The sequence below is a fragment of the Oryctolagus cuniculus genome, chromosome 12 (genome assembly GCF_051225735.1).
Source record: "Oryctolagus cuniculus isolate XC-2025 breed Fujian yellow rabbit chromosome 12, ASM5122573v1, whole genome shotgun sequence".
Lineage (NCBI taxonomy): Eukaryota > Metazoa > Chordata > Mammalia > Lagomorpha > Leporidae > Oryctolagus > Oryctolagus cuniculus.
In genome coordinates, this window is record NC_142878.1 from 50730220 (window position 1) to 50745945 (window position 15726).

The 15726-nt window shown below is 45.0% G+C and overlaps 1 protein-coding gene across 3 annotated transcripts; it reads left to right on the forward strand.

Moving 5' to 3' along the window:
- The first annotated feature begins 622 nt into the window (after nt 1–622).
- Nucleotides 623–3939, forward strand: LOC100352439 (granzyme H). Of its 3 annotated transcripts, none has more exons than XM_070053339.2 (5): nt 623–927; nt 2118–2200; nt 2676–2811; nt 3017–3274; nt 3676–3939. In XM_070053339.2, the coding sequence occupies exons 1-5, from the start codon at nt 679–681 to the stop codon at nt 3817–3819; spliced, it is 870 nt and encodes a 289-aa protein (XP_069909440.1). In that variant the 5' UTR covers nt 623–678; the 3' UTR covers nt 3820–3939. The 3 variants fall into 3 exon arrangements, with proteins under 3 accessions (XP_069909440.1, XP_017203720.3, XP_008267676.3); XM_017348231.4 differs by having other exon boundaries at nt 635–927; nt 2046–2200; XM_008269454.5 differs by having other exon boundaries at nt 722–927; nt 2059–2200.
- The last annotated feature ends 11787 nt before the right edge of the window (nt 3940–15726 follow it).

Here is a 15726-nt window from a genome sequence, read left to right on the forward strand (position 1 = left end):
CACCGTCATAAGCAGCCTACCTTGTGAGAGCTGGGTGAAGACATGGGAAGTCCTGAACTGAAGCAATCTTGGAATCATGAGTCCCAGCTTACAGGCAAGAGTTCTCCAGGCCTAGGGAAAATGTATCTCACCCGCATACTCCGGAGAACTGTGTCCTTCTGACCCTGACTTCCACTAGATCCTGTTACCTATCCCAAAATGAGTCTAATCCTTCCCAGAGATGCAGAGTGGGCCAGCTGAGCCAAGACGGTCTAAGTGTAGGTAACCGATCTCTCCTCATTTCCATCAGCCAGCACAACAGGGAAGCTGAACCAGAAACAAAACCACCAATGCTCAGATAGCTCAATAAACCCTGAATCACACAGGTGAGGAAACATTACCCCCAACAACACAGCAAGGAAACAATAAATAATACGTAACGTCAACCAACTATGAACTTTTCAAGGACAGGAGTCACATCTCTCATATCCCTGCATGTAGCTCACTAAATAATTATACATTCGTCCATCAGAATGAAGAGTCAAGAGCCGAGGAAAGCGGATGGTGAGGGCTGTTACTGGGGGGCTTTGGTGGTTCAGCCTTTCTGCCGGCTGCAGCCACAGCCTCCACAGCCTCCACCTTCTCGTTCTTTGTTTCGCTTTTGGCTTATGACTCAGAGGCAGGGGAGCTAGTGCAGTGATGGTGTCATTTTCTCCTAAACCAGAGACCTTTGACAAACCACTTTGCCTGATGACACCCATCAAAACCAAGAAGGACCAGCCTAGGAGGTCTGTGCAGTCAGTGAGCCCACCCTCCCTTCCTCCCCTTCCGGGGCTCTGTGTCTGGGAGGAGGAAACACCAGCAGCTCCAACCAGGGCAGCCCTCCCGGGAAGATGCTGCGGCTCCTGCTCCTGTCGCTCTCGCTTCTGCCTCCTGGGACAGGGACAGGTAGGTGAGCATTTATCCCAGAGGCCTGAGCCCATCTCACAAAACCCCCTGGGCTCCTGATGCTTCTGCCTAGCACTGGTCAGAAAGTTACTCAGTTAGAGTCCAGGAACTTTTTGAGCCCCGGTTCCCATCCCAAACCCAGAATCATAAGTCAGGTGCTAGGTAGACATCCCACAAGGATGGCAGAGGGAGGGCTCCTTAAGGGGTTTAACAGGTGCCAGCCTCACCCTGAACCTCTCCTTCATCACCTCACAGGTGTGTTGTTCTTAGAAAGGTGTTTGGCAGGGGATGTGAAGGTACAAAAGGCAAGCAGTTAAAGTCCCTCCCTCCATCCCAGGAAAGGGCCGCTCAGACACCCAGGCTGCAGGCGTTGGGGCTGTCACTGAGCAGGTCATATTACACAGTGCCTCCCACCCTTCAGTCCTGCCCAGGAGGAAAGCCCACGGGGCGAGTGATCTCAGAGCTGGCATCCGCAGCCCTCTCGTTGCCCGGGCTCTACCCTAGGCCTCCCTAGTCCATTTCTGGCTGGTGTCTCCCTTTCCCCTTGTCTTCCCAGACCCTTAGCTGCTCCACTGTCATTGGTGGTATCCTCCTCCAACATCCCTGAGACCCTAAATCCCACCAGCCCTACCCTACAAGTCCCAGCCAGAGACTAACTGAATACCATTCATTCATGCAGCCAAAAAAAAAAAAAGAAAAAAAAAAATTACTGAGAACCCAGGACGTGCTAGGCCTTAGGATATGAGGGTTTTAGAAAATCTAATAAGCTATAAGCTCACAGGTAGATTATCAGAACATGGCACCATCAGGATATTAGCAAAGGCTCCAAGGGCTCAGGGAAACTTAGAAAGAAAGAAGGAACCAGAGCAGTCATGTGCAGGACCCTCTGGGACTTCACCCCACGAAGACAGAGCGGACCTCTTCCATGTGCCCATGGGATGTGGGACATGGAGGATGAGCACCGGCTGCCCTTCCTCAGAGCAAGGTTCTGAGGCTTGAGTTTCATTAAAGGTTCTTGTGCCTACCAGGAGAGCCATACACAGAGCACAGGCGCTGTAGGGCACCAGAGACCCACCTCACCTCCGACCAGAGCCTCTCCCAGTAACCCTATCTGCCAGGCTTTTCTTACAGAGATCATCGGGGGCCATGAGGCCAAGCCCCACTCCCGCCCCTACATGGCATTTGTTCAGTTTCTGGCTCAGAGTAAGAAGCGGTGCAGCGGTGTGCTGGTACGAGAAGACTTTGTGCTGACAGCTGCTCACTGCCTGGGAAGGTGAGGCGCTGCCGACGGCCTGCACTGTCTGAGGCTCCACAGGGGCAGGGGAGCTGCCGGGGCCCTGGTGACACAAGCCCAGGAGAACTCATCAGAGAACAGGACTGGGACAATGGAGGGCTGAGGAACAGCATAGGGAAGAGCTGGGGTCTCAGGGGAAAGAGAAAGCGGCACAGTTGAGAGGAGCAGCATCACACTGGCCACGTAAAGGAGGGGTGGGCCTGGGAAGTACGCACAAAGGGTTCAAGTGCAAACGCACTCGCACAGTTCCACAATGTTGCCGGCTGGCAAGAGGGAGCACACGGAAGTTCTACTCTCAGTGTTCTTTACTGTCTCCCCGCTCTTCTTGAGAAGCAAGAGGCACAGTCAACTACTGTCCCCTCCACTGCCCCAGCTGTCAGCTGCTCTTCACAGCTCCTGGGCTGTCTCCCCTGTGTGTCCACACCTCCCCATCCCCACTCTGCTCCCTGTGCAGCTCAATAAATGTCACCCTGGGGGCCCACAACATCAAGGAGCAGGAGAGGACGCAGCAGGTCATCCCCGTGAGAAGAGCCATCCCCCACAAGGACTACAACCCCGAGGACTACACCAACGACATCATGTTACTGCAGGTAGGGCACTCCCACTGCTCTTGCTCTCCCTGGTCCTGTTGTTGACTCTCCCACTGTGAGGCTGCTCCTTCCCTCCGTTCCATCCTGGCCACTTGGCCTGTTCCGGTGCTCCAGAAAAGAGGGAAGATGGGGCAGCCTCATTGTGGTGTCCAGGTCCAGATGGTCACTGGCTGAGATGGACTATCTTGCCTCTTTTCCCCACCAGCTGGAGAGAAAGGCCAAGAAGACTAAAGCTGTGCGGCCCATCCGCCTGCCCAGGGGCAAGGCCCGGGTGAAGCCAGGGCAGGTGTGCCGAGTGGCCGGCTGGGGACAGGTTGCCTCAGGCACTTTAGCAACCACACTGCAGGAAGTGGAGCTAACCGTGCAGCAGGACCAGGAGTGCGAGTCCCTCTTCCGCGGCTATTACAGCAGGGCCACGGAGATCTGTGTCGGGGACCCAAAGAAGATGAAGACTGGTGGCAAAGTAAGGTTCCAAGTGTCTAGAGCAGTCCTGGGGAGAGAGGAGGTTGAGGGAGGTCTGGGATAATGGGAGTGGTAACCTCCCCATGCCCTCCATCCTGAGCTTAGGAAGCCCGAGTCTCCCAGGAATCCAGTCTCTAGTGCACCTCCTGGGTGGATCGGCAGTGGGGAGGATCAGTCAGCCCACAGCAGCAGCAGAGCGTCCCTGAGGACTGGAGAGAAAGGCTGGGCTTGGGTGCAGCTGCAAGAAAGGGTCAGGGCCTGGCTGGAGCCATAGCACTGAGAGAGGCAGCAAGGCCTGCCCTGGCCTTGATCTTACACACAGAGCCTCTGACAGAGGCCACTCACGGGGAGGAGGGGTGTCCAGGAGGAGATCAGCTCATTCCTTCCTCTCTCTGCCCACAGGGGGATTCTGGGGGGCCTCTTGTGTGTAGCAATGTGGCCCAGGGCATTTTATCCTATGGACAAAGAAACAGGACCCCTCCAGGAGTCTTCATCAAGGTCTCAAGCTTTCTGCCCTGGATAAAGCGAATAATGAAGGGCCTCTGACAGCAGGCGTAAGACTGACCTTCCTCTGTGGTTGAGCCTCTTTCCTGGGGCAGAAGTGAGAATCCTGTAGGGTGGGCAGTGGGGGATGCAGCATCGTAATAAATGGATCTCCAGAGTGAATATGACGGAAGCCTTATTTATTCATGAACTACCTTCAATACAACTGGCAGCTGTCAATTCTGGCTTTTGCTTCCTTCCCCGCCCCCAACCCTCCCTACTGTCTAAAGCCCATCCATCACATGTCGGGGGTGTTTAGTCTGCTGCCAGGGCTGGGTGTGAACACCAGTAATGAAGGACAATCTCTCTCCAAAAACAAAACTCTCTAAATCAACCCCTCCCCCCCAAAACCTGGCAGAGAATGGAACAAGGCAGTGGAAAGAAGATAACTCCGGGGACCAGAGGTCCAGGGATCATGCGTGGACACTCAGTTCAGTATTTCCAGGGCCCCTCTGTCCAGCAGGCAGTCCTCTCCATAGCCAGGACTGCCTACAGCTGGGAGGCTGAGATGCACCTCCCTCTGCTGCCCCTCAGCCTGTCTCAGGTCTCATTGCCTTCCCCTTGGCCTGGCACAGTGTTCAGTCAAGCTCCTTCCTCCATGCTGGCCTTTCACATCAGTCCTCACTTGATGGACCTTCCAAGTGTTTCTGGTTTGGGGCTATATGGATAATGCAGCCATGGCCTTCCTGGACATGTATCTGATGGAAGTGTGCACGTGCTTCTCTAGGGTGTACATCCAGGCAGGCATGGTATAACCGGTATCCCCCCATGATTTAAATTGGTGCTTCTCTGGTATCCTTTTTTATAGGCTTATGGACCACTTGGATTTCCTGTTTTGAGATGAGGTTGCCCAAGTCTCTGTCCATTATTTTATTGAGTTGATCTTTTCCATATTGATTTCTGAAGTTCTTAATGTAATTTGAATATAAGTCCTTTGTTGATTATGCGTGTTACGTTTACCTTTTCTTACTCTATAAATTGTTTTTTGCTTCTCTCAATTTTAATATTTTAATCCACTAATTCTTTCCTTTATGTTTGCTTACTTTTGTGTACAGTGTCTACAATCTCTGCCTATCATGAAGATAATATTACATTGTATTTTCAAGTCTTTATTCACACTTGAGTCCATAATCTACTTAGAATGGATTTTTAGATACTGTGTAAGATAAAGGTCAAGATTCATTTTTCCCACATAGAAAATATGTGTGCCTATAAGACACCAGGAGGACTTCTATATCTTAGCATCTTAACTGGGGAGAAAAAATAAAATAGTGTTTTCTCTGCTGTGATAGGGGCTACAACCTCCATCAAAAATCTGCTTGCACAATGCCAGCCACATGGAGTGCCTTCCTTAATCAGTTATTGTGAAGTGCTATAGTAATTGATTTTCAAATGAAAAGTCCACTATACATTGCTAGGAAACACCTGAGTTACTCATGGCATATCTTTTGGCTTATCAATGGATATGGTTTGCATTTGTATTCAAAAGTGATATTGGCCTGTAATGTTCCTTCCCCATATTGATTTTATTGAGTTTGGCATCAAGGTTGTGCTAGTTTATAAAGGAGATAGATAACAGTCACTCTCCAGAAAAAATCATACAGCCTTCCTTGAAGATTTTTCTAGAAGTACATACTTTCCATGGTTATCAAAACTAGAACTCAGATTTTGTGAGTTCAGCACATTCCCTCAGAACAACAGCAGTTTCTTAAATGAGCTCTCATTATTCCTTCAGTTTTGGCCTGATAATCACTACTGCATTGACAGTTCCTTGAGGCTTTAAGCTATTTTTTATTTTTTTAATTTATTTTTATTTGGAAGCCAGAGAGACAGAGATCTCCCATCCACTAGTTCACTCCCCAAGTGTGCACAACAGCCAGGGCTGGGTCTGGCTGAAGCCAGGAGCCTAGATCTCAATCCAGGTCTCCCACAGGGCGACAGGGACCTGACGACTTGAGCCATCACTGCTGCTAATTCTGTGTTTAGCAGGAAGCTGGAACTGGGAATGGAGATGGGACTTGAACCCATACACTCAGATATGGGAAGCAAGCATCCCACATAGCATCTTAACCACAGGCCAAATGTTACCCTGCTCTTAGACATTTTAAACAGCTTTGGTTTGGTTGCTTTTAGTTGGAATGTTGGCCTGAGATACTACATCACTGTTAATGAAATCCCCTATCCACATCCTTATTCACAACATTGTGTGCACATTTTATGTATCTTTTTTACATATCCGGCTGTTCTTTTTCCTTTATTTTTAGGTGAGACTGATGTTTATAAACATAACAAAATGTTGAAAAAAGCAAAAAAATTAAATTTTCCCAAATGCTAAGGCACTAATAAAGCTAATATACTATTTTCTCTTTGTTCCCCTTTTTTTAATATTACTTCTCAGATGCATAAAAAAACTTTTTAGCACATATGTTAAAGAAGAGATTAGCTTTGTATAAAATATAAAGATAAGTGAAACTGTGTATATTTATGTGTAAGGAGAAGACTCTTTCATAAGTTTTGCAAGTGAGCTTATCATAATTCATAGATTATATCAGTTTTCAATTCTATTGTTTTTGAAAAAACTATACCAAATTACAATGGCTTTCTGTGCATGCACAGATTCCTATCAAGGTCTTCTTTTTTTTTTAACTTTTATTTAATGAATATAGATTTCCAAAGTACAGCTTATGGATTACATTGGCTTCCCCCCCCAATGACTTCCCTCCCACCCACAACCCTCCTCTTTCCCGCTCTCTCTCCCCTTCCATTCTTATCAAAATTCATTTTCAATTTTGTTTATATACAGAAGATCAGTTTAGTATACATTAAGTAAAGATTTCAACAGTTTGCACCCACATAGAAACACAAAGTGAAAAATACTGTTTGAGTACTCATTATAGCATTAAATCTCAATGTACAGCACATTAAGGACATAGATCCTACATGAGGAGTAAGTGCACAGTGACTCCTGTTGTTGACTTTACAAATTGACACTCCTGTTTATGGCATCAGTAATCTCCCTATGCTCCAGTTATGAGTTTCCAAGGCTATGGAAGCCTTTTGAGTTCTCCAACTCTTATCTTATTTAGACAAGGTCATAGTCAAAGTGGAAGTTCTCTCCTCCCTTCAGAAAAAGAGAGAAAGGTACCTCCTTCTTTGAAGACCTGTTCTTTTTTTTTTTTTTTTTTTTTTTTTTTTTGACAGGCAGAGTGGACAGTGAGAGAGAGAGAGACAGAGAGAAAGGTCTTCCATTTTGCCGTTGGTTCACCCTCCAATGGCCGCCGCGGCCAGCGTGCTGAGACCAGCGTACCGCGCTGATCCGATGGCAGGAGCCAGGTACTTCTCCTGGTCTCCCATGGGGTGCACAGCCCAAGTACTTGAGCCATGCTCCACTGCACTCCCTGGCCACAGCAGAGAACTGGCCTGGAAGAGGAGCAACCAGGACAGAATCTGGTGCCCCAACCGGGACTAGAACCCGGTGTGCCAGTGCCGTAAGGCGGAGGATTAGCCTAGTGAGCCGCTGCGCCGGCCATGAAGACCTGTTCTTTCCACTGGGATCTCACTCACAGAGATCTTTCATTTAGGTGTTTTTTTTTTTTTTTCCCAGAGTGTCTTGGCTTTCCATGCCTGAAATACTCTCATGGGCTTTTCAGCCAGATCCGAATGCTTTTAGGGCTGATTCTGAGGCCAGAGTGCTGTTTAGGACATCCGCCATCCTATGAGTCTGCTGTGTATCTCGCTTCCCATGTTGGATCGCTCTCCCCTTTATTTATTCTATCGGTTAGTATTAGCAGGCACTAGACTTGTTTATGTGATCCCTTTGGTTCTTAGTCCTATCATTATGATCAATTGTGAACAGAAATTGATCACTTGGACTAGTGAGATGGCATTGGTACATGCCACCTTGATGGGATTGAATTGGAGTCCCCTGGTATGTTTCTAACTCTATCTACCATTTGGGGCAAGTCAGCTTGAGCATGTCCCAAATTATACATCTCTTCCCTCTCTTATTCCCACTCTTATATTTAACAGGGATCACATTTCAGTTAAATTTCAACACTTAAGAATAACTGTGTATTAATTACAGAATTAAACCAGTAGTATTAAGTAGAACAGACAAAAAAAAATACTGAGAGGGATAACGTATTAAGTTGTTCATTAACAGTCAGGGCTATGCTGATCAAGTCACAGTTTCTCATAGTGTCCATTTCACTTCAACAGGTTTCCTTTTTGGTGTTCAGTCAGTTGTCACCGATCAAGGAGAACATATGATATTTGTCCCTTTGGGACTGGCTTATTTCACTCAGCATGATGTGTTCCAGATTCCTTCATTTTGTTGCAAATGACTGGATTTCATTGTTTCTTACTGCGGTATAGTATTCTAAAGAGTACCTTATTGTGGTTTTGATTTGCATTTCCCTGATTGCTAGTGATCTTGAACATTTTTTCATGTGCCTCTTGGCCAGTTGGATTTCCTCTTTTGAAAAATGTCTATTGAGGTCTTTGGCCCATCTCTTAAGTGGGTTGTTTGTTTTGTTTTTGTGGAGTTTCTTGATCTCTTTGTAGATTCTGGTTATTAACCCTTTATCTGTTGCATAGTTTGCAAATATTTTTTCCCATTCTGTCGGTTGTCTCTTCACTTTCCTTACTGTTTCTATTGCAGTACAGAAACTTCTCAATTTGATGCAATCCCAATAGTTGATTTTGGCTTTGACTGCCTGTGCCTCCCAGGTCTTTTCCAGAAACTCTTTGCCTGTGCCAATATCTTGAAGGGTTTCTCCAATGTTCTCTAATAACTTGATGGTGTCGGGTCGTAGATTTAGGTCTTTAATCCATGTTGAGTGGATTTTTGCGTAGGGTGTAAGGTAGGGGTCTTGCTTCATGCTTCTGCACGTGGAAATCCAGTTTTCCAAGCACCATTTATTGAACAGACTATCCTTGCTCCAGGAATTGGTTTTAGATCCTTGATCAAATATAAGTTGGCTGTAGATGTTTGGGTTGATTTCTGGTGTTTCTATTCTGTTCCATTGGTCTATCCATCTGTTTCTGTACCAGTACCATGCTGTTTTGATTACAACTGCCCTGTAGTATGTCCTGAAATCTGGTATTGTGATGCCTCCGGCTTTGTTTTTGTTGTACAAGATTGCTTTAGCTATTCGAGGTCTCTTGTGCCTCCATATGAATTTCAGCATCATTTTTTCTAGATCTGAGAAGAATGTCTTTAGTATTTTGATTGGTATCACATTGAATCTATAAATTGCTTTTGGGAAAACGGACATTTTGATGATGTTGATTCTTCCAATCCATGAGCATGGAAGATTTTTCCATTTTTTGGTATCCTCTTCTATTTCTTTCTTTAAGGTTTTGTAATTCTCATCGTAGAGGTCTTTAACGTCCTTGGTTAAGTTGATTCCAAGGTATTTGATTGTTTTTGTAGCTATTGTTAATGGGATTGATCTTAGCAGTTCTTTCTCAGTCATGGTATTGCTTGTGTATACAAAGGCTGTTGATTTTTGTGCATTGATTTTATATCCTGCCACTTTGCCAAACTCTTCTATGAGTTCCAATAGTCTCTTAGTAGAGTTCTTTGGATCCTCTAAGTAAAGAATCATATCGTCTGCAAAGAGGGATAGTTTGACTTCTTCCTTCCCAATTTGTATTCCTTTACTTTCTTTTTCTTGTCTGATGGCTCTGGCTAAAACTTCCAGAACTATGTTAAGTAGCAGTGGTGAGAGTGGGCATCCCTGTCTGGTGCCAGATCTCAGTGGAAATGCTTCTAACTTTTCCCCATTCAATAGGATGCTGGCCGTGGGTTTTTCATAAATTGCTTTGATTATATTGAGGAATGTTCCTTCTATACCCAATTTGCTTAGAGTTTTCATCATGAAAGGGTGTTGAATTTTATCGAATGCTTTCTTTGCATCTATTGAGATAATCATATGGTTTCTCTTCTGCAGTCTGTTAATGTGGTGAATTACTTTGATTGATTTGCGAATGTTGAACCATCCCTGCATACCAGGGATAAATCCCACTTGGTCTGTGTGGATGATTTTTCTGATGTGTTGTTGTATTCTATTGGCCAGAATTTTATTGAGGATTTTTGCATCTATATTCATCAGGGATATTGGTCTGTAATTTTCTTTCAGTGCTGCATCTTTCTCTGGCTTAGGGATTAAGGTGATGCGGGCTTCATAGAAAGAATTTGGGAGGATTCCATCTTTTTCGATTGTTCTGAATAGTTTGAGAAGAAATGGAATTAGTTCTTCTTTAAATGTCTGGTAGAATTCAGCAGTGAATCCATCTGGTCCTGGGCTTTTCTTTGTTGGGAGGGCCTTTATTACTGTTTTAATTTCAGTTTCAGGTATGTGTCTATTTAGGTTTTCTATGTCTTCATGGTTCAATTTAGGTAGATTGCATGTGTCCAGGAATCTATCCATTTCTGATAGATCTTCCTGTTTGCTGGCATACAAGTCCTTGTAGTAATTTCTGATGATTCTTTTTATTTCTGTGGTGTCTGTTGTTACGTTTCCTTTTTCATCTCTGATTTTATTGATTTGGGTCTTTTCTCTTCTTTTTTTAGTTAGTTGGGCCAATGGGGTGTCAATCTTGTTTATTTTTCAAAAAACCAGCTCTTCGCTTGGCTGATTTTTTGTAATGTTTTTTGGATTCAATCCTGTTAATTTCTTCTCTGATTTTAATTATTTCTCTTCTCCTACTAGATTTGGGTCTGGTTTGCTGCAGTTTTTCTAGGTCCTTGAGATGCGCTGAAAGCTCATTTATTTGGTACTGAAGGGTTAAAAAGTTAAAAGCAACTCCCCCCCGCAACCTCCTCTTGTGAACTTTTCCTGACCTCGTTAGACTTGCTCTGCATAGCCATTCTCTATAAAGTTAATTAGTCAGTAAATTACCCCAATGTGATCGTAACCTTAGTTTCACCTAAGTAAGATAGAAGAAGTCACCATATATCTCTTTGCCTCCTGGACCCCTGACCCCACCATGTGTCCCTTATCGCCATTCAGCTGCATTCCTAGGTATCATCAAGGCAGTTCCTGCAACCTTGTTATGTTTGTTGTGTGGCCCTCCCTTTGGCAATAGGAGGCTTTTTGATACTCCCTGTATAGGCCATATGGTTCTCTGAGGTCTAATCAGGCCCTTACTCGATATCCTGTACTCCCTGTATTCATAAATCAACTGGTTGTAAAATCACTTAACTTGTATCAATTGTTTACTCTATACCTCTGTCTGATCTATGCAATGATTGATTTTCTTTGTTTAAACATGTATAAAAACCCTAACCCAAGACTATTTGGGGCCGCTCGCCTGTACTGGGACGGGGGCCCCGACATGTCGGATCATCAATAAACCTTACCCTTTGTTAATTGCATGAGAGAAGGTCTCTTGGAGCGTTTTTGGGGTGGCAAGAGCAATCCAACCCTAACAGTACCTTTCCAATTTCTTGATATAGGCACCTATTGCTATAAACTTGCCTCTCAATACTGCTTTTGCCGTATCCCATAAGTTTTGATATGTTGTGTTGTTATCCTCATTTACTTCCAGAAAGTTTTTGATTTCTCTTTTGATATCTTGAATGACCTAGTGTTCATTCAGGAGCATGTTGTTCAGTCTCCATGTGTTTGCATACTCTCTAGGGTTTCCTGAGTTGCTAATTTCCAGCTTCATTCTGCTGTGGTCTGAGAAGCTGCATGGTATGATTCTAATTATTTTAAATTTGCTGAGACTTGCTTTATGGCCTAGTATGTGGTCAATCCTAGAGAAGGTTCCATGCACTGCTGAGAAGAATGTAAAGTCTTTAGATGTAGGATTGAAAGTTCTGTAGATATCTGTTAGATCCATTTGGGCAATAGTGTCGATTAAATCTGCTGTTTCCTTGTTGATCTTCTGTCTGGATGATCTGTCTATTTCTGAGAGTGGAGTATTGAAGTCCCCCAGTACTATTGTATTGGAATCTAAGTCTCCCTTTAAGTCCCTTAACATATCTTTTAAATAGACCGGTGCCCTGTAATTAGGTGCATATACATTTATAATAGTTACATCTTCCTGTTGAATTGAACCCTTAATCATTATATAGTGCCCCTCTTTGTCTCTCTTAACAGTTTTTGTATTAAAGTTTATTTTGTCTGATATTAATATGGCTACACCTGCTTTTTTTTGGTTTCTGTTGGCATGGTATATCTTTTTCCAACCTTTCACTTTCAGTCTGCATGCATCTTTGTTAGAGAGATGTGTTTCTTGTAGGCAGCAAATAGTTGGGTTTTGTTCCTTAATCCATGCAGCCAGTCTGTACCTTTTAACTGAAGAGTTAAGTCCATTAACGTTTAATGTGACTATTGATACATAGTGACTTTGCCCTGCCATTTTCCCGGAGATATTTTCTAGTATATGCTTTGAGCTTCCCATGCTCTTTTACTGGTAGGTTTTCTTCCTTTACCTTCTTTCATATTGATGGCTGTGTTTCTGTGTTTCTGAGTGTAGCACATTTTTAAGTATCTTTTGCAGGGCCAGACGAGTGGTGGCAAACTCTTTCAATTTCTGTTTGCTATGAAAGGTCTTTATTTCATCTTCATTCACAAATGAGAACTTAGCAGGATATAATATTCTGGGCTGGCAGTTTTTCTCTCTTAGCACCTGTGCTATGTCTCGCCATTCCCTCCTAGCCTGTAGTGTTTCTGATGAGAAGTCTGCTGTGAGTCTAATTGGAGATACTCTGAGAGTAATCTGACATTTCTCTCTTGCACATTTTAGGATCTTTTCTTTATGTTTCACTGTGGTGAGTTTAATTACAACGTGTCGTGGTGAGGATCTCTTTTGGTCATGTTTACTAGGGGTTCTATGAGCTTCCTGTATTAGGATGTCTCTGTCCTTCTCCAAACCCGGAAAGTTCTCTGCTAGTATCTCACTAAAAAGGCCTTCTAATCCTTTCTCTCTCTCCATGCCTTCAGGAACTCCTAGAACTCGAATGTTGGTTTTTTTAATAGTATCCTGTAGATTCCCAACAATATTTTTTAGATTTCTAATTTCCTCTTCTTTTCTTTGGTTTGACTGTATGTTTTCCTTTGCTCTGTCTTCTAAGTCTGATATTCTCTCTTCTGTTTCGCTGACTCTGTTTTTTAGACTTTCTAATGTGTTTGTCATTCGATCTATTGAGCTCTTCATTTCATTTTGATTTCTCTTCACTATCACACTTTCCTGCTCTACTAGTTTCTGCGTTTCATTTTGATTCTTCCTTAAAATTTCATTTTCACGAGAGAGATTTTCAATCCTGTCCAATAAGGATGTCTGTAGTTCAAGGATTTGCTTTTGAAAATTTCTAAGTGTTCTTATCATAAATTTTTTGAAATCCGTATCTTGCATTTCTTCTATCTCATCATCTTCATAATCTTGGCTTGGGGTGTTTTGTTTATTTGGAGGCGTCATATAGTGTCATCGTTGATCTTGTTCCCTCGATTTTTGTGTTTGTTGCTTGGCATGTTAATTCTTCTTCCCTCACTGTGAGTTTTGTTTTTTTTTTTTATACTGTGTCTGTGTTAAGTGGACTGTCTGCTGTTGGAGGAGCCTTGGAGGCTTGAGATGGGTGTGGCCTGAGAGCTCTGCTTGGTTCTTCCGGGTTACGGGTGTGCAAAGGTGATACCCTCAGGTTATGCGTGGTAAATCTCTCTCTATTTAGTTAGTTAGTTAGTTTATTTTTTTATTCAGGAGGTAAGTAATACCACACGGCTGAGCAGAATTGATGGTATTTAGCTTCCAATCTCTGGCTTCTACCCAAAGAGTCTGTGCGGGCTCAGTTTCTCCTGCGGACTCCCACTGGGTTGCCTAGGCTACTGAATTGTAGCACCTCAGTTCCTTAGCTCTACCCTTTTGTTATGTATATGCAGAGTGGGGCCTGCTCTTTGTTTCTTGCTAGCCTTTGCAAGGTTAGCGGAGAGAGAAACTCCTCTGTACCAGTACCCCCCCACACCTTTTTTTTTTTTTCCTTCTCTCCTGTAGTCAGTCTGGTGAACTTTCCCGCCTCAAAGCCCGCTTCCCTCTAGATTCTGTCCACTGTTTCCCCGCCAATGTCTTGGGTTACTGAGCTCACCTCCCCTTCCAGCGCCAATGTGTGGACTCGCAGCTGTGGGCGTCCCTGCTCTCCCCGCTGGTCGTCTGTGTCACATCCACTCCCCTTCCAGCACTGGTGCTCAGACCCTGTGGCTCCTGCAGCTCGGCTTCCACGCGGTGGGCGACCTTGTCAAAGTCTTCTTATGTTTAATGACCACTGTGTTGTTCTGTAGTGATTTGTTGTGCTGTTCTCCCAGGGTGGAGAACATTTTACAAGGAGTACAGAAATGATTATACTCTTTTTCAAGGGTATCTCCTCTGGGAAAGAAAATGGGAATTAGCTTGATTGGCTTTTTATGTCATCAATGAAATGGGATCATCTCTCCTGTTATCCAGCTGAAGTCTGACAGCTCTCAGCAAAACCAAGTCACTGAGCCTTTCATGCACACAGCAATCTCTGGGACACAAATGTCTTCACCTTGGGTAGAACACCAGGAAGTAGCAGTCTTTAACTGTGTCGTAATTTTTCCTGAGGGTTTATTGGAGTTCAAAAGGCTTGAAAAAGTAATTATGAGGGGTCAGTGCTGTGGCATAACAGGCTAAGCCACCTGCAATGCTGGCATCCCTTATGTGCACTGGTTCGAGTCCCACTGCTCCACTTCCAATCCAGCTCCCTGCTACTGCACCTAGGAAAGCAGTGGTAGATGGCCCAAGTGCTTGGGCCTCTGCAGCCATGTGGGAGACCTGGAAGAAGCTCCTGGCTCCTGGCTCCTGGCTCCTGGCTTCAGTCTGGCCCAGCTCTGACCATTGTGGTCATTTGAGTGAACCAAGGGACAGAAGATCCATCTATCTCTCTCTCTTCTCTTCCTCTCTCTCTCTCTCTCTCTCTGTCTCTGTCTTTCCCTCTCTTTCTCTGTAACTCTGCATTTCAATTGAGTAAAATAAACCTTTAAAAAAAAGAATAAATTATCAGTGTGTCAGAGCCCTTTCTTTCTCCAGCATCATCCTCCACCTGCTTGGGAGAGGGCTACTCTGTCCGTCTTGACTCCTTCTAGAAAGAAGCGGAACAGCAGAGGTCTCATCAGGATGGCCCTGGGCTAAGGGGGTGAAGGCAGGCAGGCTTCAGCTGCCCTCTTCTGCCTCCTTCACCCTCCGCCTGGTGTCCTTGCCTGTAACCTTCACCACACCTCACCATCTTTCATTCGCCCTCGTCCAAGTCTTACAAGTATATATGAATCAGCCATCGAGGGGACTTGCAGTCACTTAGAGAAACCCTGAGATTCCCAAGGACTGCAGGTCTAATCCCAGAGCAAGGGGGCAGCCGCCAGCTCTCTGCCTTCGTGGGGGTGTTACGGGATTTGGCAGTTGAGGGCCCTGGCACACATTGCCCAGAGGTCCCTTCTGGTGGCCCTGGTTCTGTGCCTGCTGCTAGCACTGCCTCAGCGGCTGTGTGGGCGACCACGAGCTGGCTCGGATTACTTCCTCTTCACCCCACCACTGGCAGTTGGTGGGCAAACGTCCCGGCAGCCTCGGGTGATGAGCAGGACACAGCACTGTGAATTCTCAAGTCCCCCTCCCACCCCTTCCTTCCTCTCGCAGGGACTAAAGGTTGGCGACAGGAGGCACAAACAGCAAGTGGCCAGCAGCCTGTCAGGGAGGATGCAGCCACTCCTGCTCCTGTGGCCCTCTTCCCTGCTCCCTGGAGCTCGGGCTGGCGAGTGACCCCTCCCGTCAATTCTGGAGCCAGAAAAGCCAGGTACATGCCTAACTCTGTAGCATTCAGCAAGTTATTTGAATTCACATTTCCTTAGTTTTCTCATCTATAAGATGGGACTATTATTAATACTGACCTAGACC

Coding starts and splice junctions, on each gene's coding strand:
- LOC100352439 (XM_017348231.4), top strand. CDS start 679: ATGGTGTCATTTTCTCCTAAACCAGAGACCTTTGACAAACCACTTTGC. Junction 928..2,045: donor GCCTCCTGGGACAGGGACAG/GTAGGTGAGCAT, acceptor CCTATCTGCCAG/GCTTTTCTTACAGAGATCAT. Junction 2,812..3,016: donor ACGACATCATGTTACTGCAG/GTAGGGCACTCC, acceptor TTTCCCCACCAG/CTGGAGAGAAAGGCCAAGAA.